Source organism: Lolium rigidum, chromosome 7, assembly GCF_022539505.1.
Source record: "Lolium rigidum isolate FL_2022 chromosome 7, APGP_CSIRO_Lrig_0.1, whole genome shotgun sequence".
Taxonomy (NCBI): domain Eukaryota; kingdom Viridiplantae; phylum Streptophyta; class Magnoliopsida; order Poales; family Poaceae; genus Lolium; species Lolium rigidum.
In genome coordinates this window covers 262,640,099-262,654,890 of record NC_061514.1, presented here as the reverse complement: position 1 = coordinate 262,654,890, position 14,792 = coordinate 262,640,099, and the positions used below count along the sequence as shown (strand labels likewise).

Sequence of the window (14,792 nt, the reverse complement as noted above, 5' to 3'; positions counted from 1 at the left end):
GTTTGGTTCTGGTGAAGCCACAGCACAGGAAGAGGCAGGTAGAAGGACAGACAACGTGGCAGGGACCCACAATACCGTTTCTCCCAGCTGGAGTTGTGCATTTAACAAGGAGTTAGCATTTTGTGCAATATTGATGACGTAGGTGATAGGAACAGACGCCAATGATTTAACCGCGCAGTGCAAGATAAAGAAATGGACACAGACCAAGAGAACATCATATATTGGGCTAGGTTGCAGACTAAGGTATTCCATAACAAAACTAGAAATCATGTGGTTCCTAGACTCTTCAACGCTTGTCATAGCTCTATTTCTATCTAAAAACATTAGTTAGTTCTGCATGCAAAAACTAAAAATTTAACCATGATTTAAGTGTGTGAATCCTATGTATGTTACTTCAAATGACATGCCATACTGATTAAAAATGAGTGAACTATACTGAACTTTCCAAAACAAAAATCACCATTTAGTCAAACACCTTCTTATTGTCACATATATTTCCTGGTTCTATCCTACTGCATATCCCACCTAAAAAACTAGTCTTTTTCATGTAACAAAACAAGTGAAAACATGTGAAAAATGATTAGCTGATCCATCCATCTGCATGTATCAAAAACAAATAACGTAACAACATTAGTGTATATAATTGGTTGAATTATTGGTAAAAATACTCAACTCCTTGATGTTACATTGTATCGCATATAATACAAAAAAAATGTTAAATGCCCTAGGATGAAACCCCTTTTTACTAGGCCATGTTGCATATAACAAAAAAAATGTGATTTGATGTTCCACTGTATTGCATATAACACAAAGAACAACTGGTAAAAAAAATGCTTGATTGCATAAAATGGCCCGCTCGTTCTTGGGTAGAATCGAGCCACCGTTGATTGGCCCGCTCGTTCCCCGCCGCGCCAACCCCGATTCACTATCAGTTTGCGTCACGCCCTCGCCCCGCCCCGGGGGTAAATTTAGGGTAAATCGGAGTGATTTATTCAAGATTGGGGCACAACTGTTTGTGAGCATAGATTTTTGTGTGCAGATGAACTCAGCCGCGATGCGATTTTTGTTCGAGGACTCAACATTGTCGGACGATTCCGACGTCAAATTTTCAGTAAGCATGACGACAACAAGAAGCGAAAGCGCCGAGGCTCGACGGTTAGCCGCCTTTGCTTTACTTCGCGGAGGTTTGCGCGTAAGTAACTTAGGTGTAGGGCACTTGGGCTTGGCGACCAGATCCAAAAGGAAAGTTCTCGGTGAAATCGGCGTATAAACTACATCGGCTGTTAATTGATCAAGGTGGCAGTGCCTCAGGTGTAAATGTTGGGGCAGATATAGAGCAGTTTGAATGGAAGGATATTTGGGTATGACCATGCCCGCCAAAAGTAAGGCAATTTCTATGGAGACTTGCGCGTACGTAACTCATCTCTTTCATAGGCATTATCAAATGTGTAGAGAGCTATTTATCAATAGTGTAAGCTTGCAAGGCAAATTCCCAGAAATTCCCAGTATTTCACTCACCCGTAAATGTTGACGGTCTTATAGGATTTAATCTGTATTAAAAAGATATCGACCACAATGAGGATGATTGCATATGGCATTCCAGCTGATTGCCCCGATGGGTATCTTCTCTCCCGTGTGTGCAGTTATTTGCTAAAGTTTTGATCCGGGTTTTTGGTGTCGAATACATCCAAACTCCCATCGAGCAGGACACAAAAAGATTGATGGCGTGCAATGAAAGAAGAGGATGTCTAAGTATGCTTGAAAGCGTTGATTGCATGCATTGAAGGTGGAAGAACTGTCTTGCTTCTTGGCATACGAAGTACACCGGTCATCACCGTGATCTAACTATTATGGTTGAAGCTGTGGCCTCAAAGGATTTTTGGGTTTGGCATTGTTTCTTTTGGCTGTCTGAATCTCTCAATGAGACCAACGTTTTAAAGAGATCTCATCTATTTTGTAGGCTTACTAGTGGTGATGATCCGGCTTGAACTACACTGTTAATGGCCATGAATATATATCATGGGGTATTATCTTTCTGAAGGCATATATCCTTCATGTTCAACATGACCATCCAATAGTAAAAAAAAAAATGTTTTTTCCAAGCCTCAAGAAGCATGCCACAAGGACACTAAGAGAGTTTTCGGTGTGTTACAAGTTCGGTTTCCCATTGTTCGAGGTCCTGGTTGTTTCTCGGACAAGAAGTCCCTCACAAGAATCATGGTCGTCGAGGGTGAGAGGAACACGGACTTGGAATTCTTCTTCAACAATATTGGCAGCCGTGTCAAATCTAAGAGGAACCTTGACCGGGTCCGAGCTTTCCTTGAGACTTGCTACAGATTGAAAATGGTGGTGCTCATACCCAACTCCGTAACGATCTCGTTGAGCACCGGTGCTATTTGGAGTAAGATAGTCTCCCTTCTTTTCTCATATTTATTCATATGTGATTTGAACCATTCATTCGATGTTGGGCCATTCTTAATTTGTTTAATTATTTGAATTGAACATCATGTAGTTTGGATTAGTGTTGTATTATCAGAACTATATTTGGTTTGTACACTCATTGTAATTTGGATTATTTCGATTTGTATTACTGTCATATTTGCACTCAATGTTCAGAATCAGAACTATATACTAAAACCCTCCTGATCTACGGTACCGGCACAGGTGAGCGGCCAGGTTTGGAAATCTGCTCGGTCACAGCTCGCACAGCACGGAAAAAACGTATATCAGGGGTACCCGATCCAAACTATCCAGGTTTGGGATATCTAAGATCTGTTGCTTTTGAGTCCAGACTATACACCAAACTAGCGGGTCGTTGAAAAAAAACTAGCGGGTCGTGTGTGACGGGTAGTCAAGCATGTCTCCACGGACTATCCACCGGCATCCCTACCAAGGGTGCGGATAGCGCGTTTCCCCTCGCGGTGTGATCAGTTACTACTTGCTACCTGTACAATCCAGCCCTCACATGAGCACTTCATGCCCAAGAATTTATTTGTGGCTAAGCTGCTAGTGATATGTACTTCGGAACAAATCTGATAATAGGATAATTTAACTTGGACAAATGTAACCATGGCCAAATTCAAAGAAATAAAAGTAATGATAGTTCTGCAGATTTGACGAGTCAAGTGCTAAAAAGAGAAGCTATCTGACATGATCTTTGTAACATACTTCAGCATCCCAAATATTAACAGAAACGGTTCACAAATGATGTGCTAAATGCCTAAGTTGCTGCATTCAATATTGCAGTAAGCAGATTTACCATCAACACTGACAAAAGAATAACAGGCATGTCAACACACTTGCAGATGCTTATAGCACCGCCACCGTAAGCCTGCTGACTAGAATGTATATCTACAATGCCACCATATATTTTTCCTCGTTTCAATTTTTAAGGCAATTCCAACAATATAATACTGGACCTTTTTCCACCCATTGAACTGGTGAATTTCTTCTGTATATGTAATCTACACAAAAATGAAGCTCGTCGTGGGAACTTCAGGTAGCTATCAACTATAGAACATCAATGCAATGGAGACAGTAATGGTTAAGGATTCTCTCAACAAGACTGTTAGATTCAGGAACCAGAGAAGATGTAATGCTGTTCCAGAGGTGGAAAGTGGTTGAGTCATTCACTATCCTGGAAAATAGAGCATCATGTTCTGCTCTTTCAGCATCGTTGTCTGGTTTTGAGAAGTAGCTGCAGTACATCAACACCACAGTGAGTATGCATGTAGCAAAGTTAACTAGTACTCCCTCCGTCCCACGAAGGTTGTCTCAGATTTGTCAAAATTTGGATGTATCTAGACACTACCTAGTACGTAGATACATCCAAATTTAGATAAGTCTCAGACAAGTTTCATGAGATGGAGGTAGTACTAAAATTCTAGCAAATTTAACTAGTACTAAGATTCCAGCCGGATATCTGAAGAGACAACAGTTGCTTTAATAGTGTTCATGACAAAATTCTCTTAAGAATTCTGCATGCAAATAGTAACTTCTTCTGCAGGGGTGCATACTAAATACTACCTCTGTCTATAAAAGGAGGTCGTAAGTTTGTCTAAATTTGGATAGATACATCCGAATTTAGAAAAATTTCCGACATCTTTTTATGGACGGAGGGAGTATTTAACTTTTCTAGGATGGCTGACATGGATCAGATCGTAGTAGTAGACTGCATTGGAAATCCAGACAGGAGAAATTACCATCCCCTCCATCCCAAAATATAAGGCGCCCTTGATTTTCGCTGGTCAGTGACTTACAACTTTGACTATGATTTGACTTATCTAATATGTCCACAAAATTAGTATAAAAATATATGAAATGAAAGAATTTTGCAAGACAAATCCAACGATGCCATTTATAGATTCCCAATCCTTATAATTTAGTATATAAAAGTGGTCAAAGTTGTGTATCAAAGACCAGCAAAAAAAATAGCACGCCTTATATTTTGGGACAGAGGGAGTACAATTTTAAGTGTATAGTTTGAAAATTTTGTGTGGCTTGCTGAGGTCAAACTTTGATGTATAGACTAACAGTCGTAAAACTTACTGCAGAATATTACTTCCAATTCCAAATAGTAAAACTGAACAAAGTGGGTGACCAGGCAAGCACTTCATCGATGGAGAAACTACGTACCTCATAATATCTGTAGAACTTATAGGATAAAATGTAAATGAGGGTTCCAACCCTATCTCAAGATGCTCCCTATTTTGACCATTGTCAGATGAATTTCTTATTACTCTCGTCATAAGCTCAGCGCCGTTCCACTGCATCAGAGTATCATCATATGTCGAATACCATTCCTTCAGGCACTCCGCCAAGAATGGACTGCAGTAAGCATAAGTAAGGTGTGAAAACCACAAGTATGGGCTGGCAGTGATCATGATGATAGAAGAGCTTGAGAACATCATTAGGTAAACCCCCTATATTTGACACCTAGCCACATGCCCACATAACAATTTTTGCTATAATAAAATATTGCATGTTCAAGCTGATTTGCATTTGACAGAAGATCCAAAATTATGCTTTTAAAACTTTGTGCTTCTCGTCAGAGAATCACATAGTAACTCTTTGCACTGAACTGAACTGTAACAAATAAGATTAAAATAACTGGAACCACCAATTTCCCTTTTAGGTGGATCGATAGAACATCCCTACACATAGGACTTTGCTGTGTTTTTGATTTCTGATTTTACTTAAACTGGCCAAATTTCCCATCAAAACGAAACAGCTAGATGCTACTCCTAGAATGCATTTACATTTGAATATAGTTGCATATACTCCCTCCGTCCCATAAAGATGTCTTAGATTTGTCTAAATTTGGATGTATCTAGACACTATTTAGTGTAGTGTCCAGATACATCCAAATTTCCCTCCGTCCGGGAATAGATGTTGCAATTTTTTTTTGTCTAAATATGGATGTATCTAGACGCGTTTTAGTGTCTAGATATATCCATATTTAGACAAATCTGCAACATCTATTTCTGGACAGAGGGAGTAGTGCAACTCTAACATGCATCACTGTAAATATAACAATATTTCCACTGCAAATGTAACAATGTTTATTGATCTGCACCTTATAATCTACTCCTACACCACTAAGATAACCTGTCTAGACATATCTCTGTTTACTCCTATTAATGAGGGAGTTTCTGGTCTCACAGAGCGAATGTGAAGGATCTTTTCCAAATAACATAATAGATGGTACCAAGTATCCTTACAAATACATGCTATGCATACAATGGAGTTCTAACATATTACACTGGACAATTCATGTGAATTTGCAATTCAAATAAAAAATCATGTAAATAAAATTTTGTCCTTTGAACATCTGCAAGCGTTGCGGCACGTTATGCACAAATAGAATGCACATGATTTGAGATTACATACTAAGACAACAAGAACAATGACCTTAGACAGGTAACCGATCAAGCCTAATTTGTAATGCATAAATACAAGGCGCATGATTTGAGATGTCCAGAGAACGAAGGAAAAAAAAAAGGGAAATGTTCGTAGAGAAGATGACAGAATAGTCTTAATGTCTTATTACCTCTTTTTTTCAAATACTAATACAGCACCACTGAAAGTGGAATCTTTGGAAACTTGTTTTACAGAACCAACCGAATTCCGGAAAGATTTCAAAGGCTTGAGTACAACAACATCAGAGTCGAGGTATATACCACCATATCTGCATGCAGCACATATAGAATAAAACAGTGTTTTCTTCACAAATAGAAGGAATGAAAATTGCACTTCTGATTACTTCTACATTCTCATGGTATCTGACATCTCAACATTCAAGTATACCAATGTATCATATTTTTGGTTCAGTAATCAGAAAAGCAATAATAAATGGAAGTTCAATGAAACAAAGTATCACATAAAACTTGACGATTAATTATTTCATTTGCTAAGATCAAGAGAATATCAATTATATGTAAATGCATCATTTTGATCTCGTATTCCTTTATCATATCTAAATATACGAAAAGAGATAAGAACAATATTTATCTGGCTAGGAAAGTAGAGATGGGTTTTCAGCTAAATTAAGATTGATTACGACAGCCCAGTATGAACTTCATTCTGTCTTAGGCAGTTTGAGATGCTTGATCTTCATAGCATTTGACAATTTAGAAGCAATTATGTTCTCAATTTATGACTATATTTATGTTCTGCTGGTGTGGATTCATCTGCAAATCTACATTGGCCCATTACCTTTTGAATAGCATAAAATTACCATTATCTGACTAGATTGTTTTAACAGATTGTAAAATAGATTATGCACATGATTCAACAAGATTTGGCAATTACTGTATTCATCTTACCTGTAAAGGGCAGCGAGGCGTACTAGCTCACTGTAATGCAAGGGGTAATTTATTGTTTTTCGCCATTCATACCACACAGATGCAAATATGTGGGTTGGTGTGCCCTCCAAAAGTTCATCAAGATTTGGCACTGCAACTGCAACTTTGTATCTGCAAGAGGAGGAAATAGGCTATGAATAGTAGCGCAGACAAAACTGAAGCTAAAACAATTCTAAGTAAGGTCAACAACATGAAAGGCCAATTTTATTAGTGGCCGTATATAAGCTAAATAAAAGTGTTCAGCATGCAAACAGAGCTTGCATCTAAGAGCATCTCCAGTCGCGTCCCCCAAACCGTCCCCCAAAGGGATTTGGGGCACGCCGGACAAAAAAAGCGTTCCAGCCGCGTCCCCCAAAGCCCTTTTTTGTCCGGCGCGCCCCGATACGGTGTCCGGCGCCCCGAGCCCGTCCCCGTCCCACAGGGGACGCACCGGGGACGCCGGACACAACGAAAGCGAGGCCAACCGACGCGGGCCCGACCCGTCGGCGGCACGGGGAAAATTCGTCTCACACTCCCGCCAAATCCCGCCGCTCCCGCCAAATCGCGCCTATACCGCCGCGCACGAGGCCTCCCAAAACATATCCCTGCCGCCGATTCATTTCTCCTATCCCGCCGATTTCTTTCTCCCTCCCGCCGTGCACCCGCCGCCGCCGCTACCCTCTCCCCATTCCATGGCGCCGCCGACAGCCCCCAAAAAGATGGCGAAGAAAGCGGCCAAGAAGCCGCCGGGCAATGCGACGATAGGGGCGAAAGCGCCGTTCGCGAAGCCGCGGAAGGCGCCGGCTGCGAAGAAGCCCCGAAGGCATGACCGAAGATGAATGGCAGCAAGATTGCACTGCGCCGGAAGCTATCGACGGCGGAGCCGGAAAGGACGGAGGGCGGCGGAGGCCGGAGAAGAAGGCTCGGCGGCGCGCCGGCACCGGCCGCATGATCGCCGGGTGTATCGCCGCCACCAACGCGAGCCCATATAGTACGAACGTGCCGGTGTACGTTCGGGAGTCTTCTCCGTCGCAAGCCGCCTTCTACAACGACGGCCCCTCCGCCACTCCCGGTGCGTGACGCCTAACTTGTCGCCGCACTACCGGGATGCGCTGCCGCACGGCGGCTTCAACCCCAACAACCTCTACTCCCCGGCGTACGAGCAACGCGAGCCGGACCCGGTCCGGACGGCGGCCCTTTCACCGGCCGCGGGGGTCCGCTCGAATACGACGGCGCCGGTGCTAAGGAGGACGACGGGGTTGAGGAGGAGGACGACGAGGAAGAGGACGGGGTGGAGGACGACGAGGAGGACGACGTTGAGGACGAAGAGGGCGGCGAGGAAGAGGGCGGCGAGGAAGAGGACGACGAGGGTGCCGGTGGACGATGATCTCGTGGAGGTAGACGCGGACGGCGTGAGGACGAAGAAGAAGAAGAAGAAGGCGTCGGGCACACGAGGCCCGAAGTGGACGGTTCCGGAAGATCTTTGTCCGTGCGAGTCGTGGGCGACGGTGAGCCATGACTCCATCATCGGCGCCAACCAAAAAGGCGGGAAGTATTGGGCGAGGATCAAGGCCGAGTTCGATGAGCGCAAGCCGATCAACGGCGACTACCGGAAAGTGCCAATGAAGAGGAGCCGAGAAGGCAATGTCGACGCGATGGGCCATCATCCGGGCGTCGGTGAACTCCTTCCATGGGTACCATCACGACTTAGAGACCGAGAGGCGACAGCGGCGCCGACGTCGGCCAACCGGTACGGCCTGTTTCTTCCATAATCCGTAGCGCCCACATTGTGTTCGATGAAATGACTCTGCTTTCTTTGGTTAGTTTGATCGGGCTATGGAATTGTACGCCAAGTACTCGGATGGTCACAAGCCGTTCGCGCCGACGCATTGCTATGGCAAGCTCAAAGTGAATGAGAAATGGAAGTTGACGCGCTCGTCGTTGTCCAAGGGAAGGACGCCATTGATCCGGACGCGCCGCCGGCAACGTCGGCAGGGCGTCCTACGGCAACAAGGCTGCCAAGGCCGCCTTGGCCGACGGCTGCGTCGTCCGAGAAGACGCGAGGCGTCGATCACGAAATGCCTCGCCGACGTCTCCTCGACCTTTATCTCCCGCGACAAGAAGGCCGACCAAAGGTGGGCCGAGCTGCTCAAGAGGCAAGAGGAGAAGCCGGAGCTCAAGAAACGCGGGGACGACATGTCCCCGCCGAGAACGTCGACGGAGGGAATGTCTCCCCGGACGCGAGCGGCGCACAACTTCTTCAAAGGCCGGATCCTCGACGACATCGAAGCCAAAATGGCGGCGGCGGACGCGGCGGCCCCGGCAGCGGCATCGGCATCGGCGGCGGCGGCAGCGCGGCAGCAGAGCGGGCGACGCGTCTTCTCATCGCTACACTGCGTCGGCCTCCGCGTCGGCGACGAGAGCGGACGCACCATGCACGGAACGAGCGGATCGCGACGAGGTCGTCGTGCTCGACGGGCCTGCGTCGACTCGGGACACGACGCCGTCGACCAACCCCTTCTTCTAATTTGCATGCACCACCGGTGCCGTAATATGATCGCGCGCCCGGCACTTTGATCGATCGCCGCTACTGCGATCGCGACGAACCGGCGGGAACGATCTCTTTTGAATGCATCTATTTGAATTTCGATTGGGGCGGCGTTTGGGGGACGCGGGCGGGGAGCGACGTCCCCAAACGCGGCACGAACAAAACACGTCCCCCAAACGCTCGATCCGGCGCGGTTTGGGGGACGGTTTGGGGGACGCGACTGGAGATGCTCTAAGTGTAAGCAAATAGAAAATTTAGCTTTGATTCTGTAATTTACTAGGGGCCAACTGAGGGTGCATGATTTGTCTCCTGCACCTGGTAGATACTAAGTTGCTAACAGCACAAATCTGATAATGTTTCAATATCCACATATAACAGTCTGTAACTACCAGGAAAAACTACTAATGATAAAAGGAGAGATAACTAAAAGGATCTTCTAGTTAAATTTTTTGCATGAGTATTACAAACACAAGTATAGAAGATATTTTTTTACGAGTAAGGTGTTAATCATGATGGTGTATGGTGCACATAAGCCATAGTCAAGTTTTTTGAGTCGCGGCTCAAAATTGAATCGCCAACCCTGCAACTTAGTGATTAGTCGACGAAAGTCGCTGTATAGTCGCCAATCGCCATAAGTCGATGTTTGGTCGCGAATCGTGGTTTCTGAGAAAACGGCTCGGCGACTATACAGCGACTCAAAAACCATGGCCATAGTAAATCAGCAAGTTGTCCAAGAGCTCGGTATATCTGTTGCTCGACTGCAGGCAACCATATAAAGACGACGCAGAGGGAGCAACATGAAGTATGTGGGCATTCTTACAGTGTAACAGGATGATATGGACAACATAAAATGGAGGAAGAACTCAGTGGAGAGGGGAACAAAAGGCAGTACTTGACTTGGGGTCTCCATGTAAACAGGTAGTTGTGGACATTCACAAAGGGTAAGCATGTGTTGGCGGTCGTACAGAGATACATTGAAGCTGAAGGGAGCTAGAAGGAGGGCACTGGTCAAGAGGGAAACTGTTCTAAAATGGTCAGCAAGAATACAATAGAACCTTACAGAGTAGAGCACTGTTCATTCATTCCCTGAACTCAAAGATAGATGGTGTACCCTTTTATAGGCACTGGCCCTAAGAAAATAAAATATGGATTCTGACTGCGGATAAAAGGAATCTACTAATCAACCTAGCGGGCAAGTGTGGACTTTCTGCTCAGATGTTGTTGGCATAGGATTGCGTGCCCGTATCCATATGACTAGACAAGATGTGAATACACAACAGAATTAAATAGGAAACAAATCCCATCAAAACTATTTGAAAATGTCTACTGAATTCTGAATATGCCATGCCATTTTTCTCATGGGTCGTAACAATTGTAACTGATGCTTCACATGTTTACAACATAGGTATAGATGCTATCCTAGAAGGGTGTCGTTTCGGGACAGAAGACACTTCTTCCAGGGATGGTAAAAATTATAGAAAGCATATGCCATGTCATGAAAGATTGACAATCTGAGTTCAAGGTGTTATAACTTATAAGATCCAATGACTATTTGGAAGATCTCAAACTCGAGTGTGGTAATCAAGCAGCAAGTCACCAAAAGACAGCGGCCATTGAAACAAAAGGTAGGGAACTTCAGATGATACATTATTTTAGATGATTTAATACTCAATGCTATCTTTAGTTATTGGGTAGCCAGTTGTACATATAGGAAACACTCCATCAGTACAAAAAGAAAACATTTTTTCCTAATAAAGGGTTCAACAAAAGGGCTTCCAATATATTACCACATAAAATTTGTCACATGTTGCATGATTTACAAAAATACTGCAGCGGAAAATCCAGAATGAACACGCATATGTTAGTTGTGTGTTGCTCTTTAGAATGTTTCTTGGGACTCCAGACCATTGATTATGTATTGAGTAGTAGAGAATGAATCTTGCTGAACTAAAGCATGCGGACTACAACCATCAGATTACCTTTTGAAGGGGGTGAATTCAGATACGAGAAAATTGCAGCAAAGATCGATGTTGGCAAGATTAAGGAAGAGCCTAGGCGCATCATTTGTGATATTCTAGAAAGTTAATCAACTCAAATAGGGTCAGATGTGTATCATTCAGCCATGACACGTTCAGGCATCAGTTCATGTAAACTGAATCCAGAGCCGAGAAGCGATAATCCAATAGACGAGAGCCTTTTTCACATTGCAATTAATCTAGACAACGTTATAGAAACTGAATATGATTCTTTAAACACTAAATTATAATCTTATGCGGCACTAACCAAATCTGTACACCTAAGCACAAGAAACTACCATATCATCCCATGTCCTCCTACTGTCGGATATTCGAAGATTTGGGGTTTTGTGTTCAGCAACTACTTTGTTCTCAGTTCCTCTGGAATAGTCCGGGAGGACCGGAACACAGCAGGCTTCTATTATGCTAAGACGTAATAAAACACTGAAGACAATATCCTGGAGACGTGTGACTGCAATACCGAACATAACTATGTCATCTTTAATCTATTAAAGAGAATGACCGTGTGATGGAATTAGAATTGCAACGGTAGAGATTATATTCCCTTGAGCGAAGTTGCTACTCAGTAGTTAGTATATGTATATCTATGCACGCAAACATAGGTGACTGTAATAGTCTACCCAACCCATTCCTCAACAACCGGTGAATATACTAAATAGGAAAAAAGATCTGCAGCACCAAATGGTTCTAATTCCAGCTACTTCATAATTTTAGAAGTATGATCCTTCTGTAGTTTGAGTCACTGTTAGCTACTAACATGAGTTCATCTGATTTATGAAATCCTAGTTAATTCATGCTTTTACATTGGAAGTATGATCTTTCTACAGTTTGTGTCACTGTTAGCTACTGAAATTAGTTCATCTGATTTACGAAATACTAGTTATATGGACACTAGAAACTTGTACCCCTTCATCTGTGATTCGCAAAACAAAATAGAAACTATATATAAAAAGAAGCACCATCACATGAGCAGGGTAGGAAACATACCCTTCCTTCACAAACTCCTGGAAGGCCTCCAGCTCCAGTGTCTCGGATAGCACGACCACGCATGCGTCAGGGTGCTGCAGGAGCAGGCTCTCAAGCCCACGCTGGTGACGAACACCGTATGCCCACTGCGGGCTGTTCCACACCATGAACACCCTCATGGAGCACTTGCCGTACTCAAAGAACTTGTCCATGAAGTCGGAGAACCCCAAATGTGGATCAACTCCTGGAAAGTGTCCCCACCTCCTACCCTCTGATGGCTCCTCCTTCACAGTGGCTCCTGTTCCATGCTCATTGCCGGTCGACTGGAGGCTCCGCCGCCCGAAATTCACGGAGGAGTCCTTCTCGATCTCTGCGTGTAACATCCGCTGCACCATGCGGTCGCCCCGGGTGAGTGAGGTGAGGCCAGGGCTGTCCGGGTCCTGGAGCAAGGGGTGGTTGCGAGGATTGAGGAGCTCCAAGTTGGAGCGGAGCATCCGGTCGCGCCGGAGGTAGTCGGCCTTCCCCTCGAGCCACCGCGCCCAACCGGAGCGGAGCGGCGTCTCGCTGCGGCCGGAGGCGGGCTTGAGGAGTAGCGCGTCTTCAACGCCGCTGATGGACGAGATCTCCACCCGCAGCTCCAGATCCACGGGCTCGTCGTCGGATCCGAAGGCCGCGGCGGCGGCGATCAAATCCGAGTGGGGTAACCCTACGGGCAGGGAGTCGCCGGCGGCGGGGAGGCGGAAGGGCTGGCGGGCGACGCCGGCCGCGTGGTCCCAGAGGAGGGACCCGGCGGTCGCCGAGGCGGACACGTCCTCCGCTGCGTCGGTGGCGGCGGAGGTGTCGTCCTCGTCGAGCACGTCCAGCTCATCGATGCGGTCGTCGTCGGGGTTGGTGGCAGCGGCCCCCTCGGTGGCGGTAGTGGTGGTGAGGGTGAGGTCGGGGTCGAGCGCGGCGGCCACGGCGTCCACGTCGTCGTCCGCGAGGAGAGCGGTGGAGTTGGTGGCGGTGGAGTCGGAGGTGGAGGAGCGGGAGGAGGAAGAGAGGGGGAAGGGCGAGGAGGAGGAGAGGCGGGAGTGTAGGACGGCGAGTGAGAGGAGCAGGAGGAGCGCCGCGGCGACGGCGCAGAGCTGCGGGCCGAGGCCGGAGCGCCGCCGCGCCGTGTGTGAGTGGGAGCGCGGCAGCATCTCGCGGTTGGAGGAAAGGGAGCGCGCGGCGACGCCGCTTTTCCTCTCCCCTTTCTTCTTCGCCTGCAACCGCAAGGCTCTGTAACACAACCAGCCGCGCGCCTCCAGGCTCCAGCTGCGTTTTCTTGGTGTTTAAACCATGGCCGTCACCTCCTAGCCGAACTGCCGCGCGGCCTCACCAACCTTCCCTACCTACTAGCCGCTTTGGCCAGGGACATGATCGTGTGAACAAGGGGGAAAAAGCTCTTGAAGCACACATCCATCTTGTTATCTGAACCGCCAGTTTAGCAACTTTTAACATATGCTTAATAAGAGCATCTCCAATCGATGATGCAAAACAAAATTGTTGCCCAAATAAACTGGTTCGGGATTCTCAGAAGTAAGTGAAGGGGCACTGAGGCATTGAGCAAAATTGTGGTTTTAGTAGTGAATCAAATATGGTATACATGATGAAGTTCATACGAAGATCAAAGAATGAACAAGAAAAAATTCATCTACAGAAACTCAAAGTTTGTCATGGTTGGGATTACGAGTTGGGCCATGGAGAATCAAGATCTTGAGTGGATGAATACTAGCAGGGAAGAATTCAAGATGTAGCTCCGAGATAAGTTTATGGTGAGCTCATTAGTTGAGACATGGTTGACCAAGTTTTGAATCAAGTTATTCAAGTGAATATTCATTCCATATCTCACGACACTATGATAGAGCATGAAGAGGTGTGATGACCAATGATGCTCATGGTCATGAGATGACTGAATCATTGGTGATTAAGTCTTGGGGCAACAGAGTGAAGTGAATAATTCCTTATCATTTCAAGAGATCAAGCTAGAGAATAGTTAAGAGAAATTTTGATCAGAGTGAAGTATGAGGATTGGATTATAGAATATCAGCACACGAGCGTAACTGATGTACCACATGAGATCAATTGATCTAGTGGTATGGTACGAAATTGTGAATTGCACTTTGTAGACTAACCCATGAACTATGTGTTCGGTATTTCTATTTGGATTAGGTGCCACTCATGGGTTTTGCATTAAAAAAAAGGAAGATTCCATATAGCTCATGTGATTATTGAATCAAGTATAGACGGTCATCATGGTTGAGAAGAGAAAGTTAAAGATAAAGCACCTAGATAGATTATATGCTTGAAGCTTGTCGTCCATTTGGTGAACATGGACTTGTTAAGATGTAACTGAATGAGAAATTTACCATAGTG

The 14,792-nt window shown here is 45.4% G+C and overlaps 1 protein-coding gene across 1 annotated transcript; it reads right to left on the bottom strand.

Moving 5' to 3' along the window:
• Positions 1-3,129: 3,129 nt before the first annotated feature.
• On the bottom strand, positions 3,130-13,795 carry LOC124676330 (uncharacterized protein At4g19900-like). The gene is made up of 5 exons (XM_047212411.1): positions 12,414-13,795; positions 6,825-6,974; positions 6,050-6,187; positions 4,636-4,827; positions 3,130-3,697 (listed from the first exon to the last, which is right to left on the bottom strand). Exons 1-5 carry the CDS (start codon positions 13,574-13,576, stop codon positions 3,511-3,513), a joined length of 1,830 nt encoding a protein of 609 aa, XP_047068367.1. The 5' UTR covers positions 13,577-13,795; the 3' UTR covers positions 3,130-3,510.
• Positions 13,796-14,792: the final 997 nt, after the last annotated feature.

Excerpts from the sequence above, each read along its gene's own strand:
- LOC124676330 (XM_047212411.1), bottom strand. The coding sequence starts at position 13,576 with ATGCTGCCGCGCTCCCACTCACACACGGCGCGGCGGCGCTCCGGCCTC. Across the intron at positions 6,188-6,824 it reads CGCCTCGCTGCCCTTTACAG|ATATGGTGGTATATACCTCG; the intron begins GTAAGATGAATA and ends TGCTGCATGCAG. Across the intron at positions 3,698-4,635 it reads AGTTCTACAGATATTATGAG|CTACTTCTCAAAACCAGACA; the intron begins GTACGTAGTTTC and ends GATGTACTGCAG.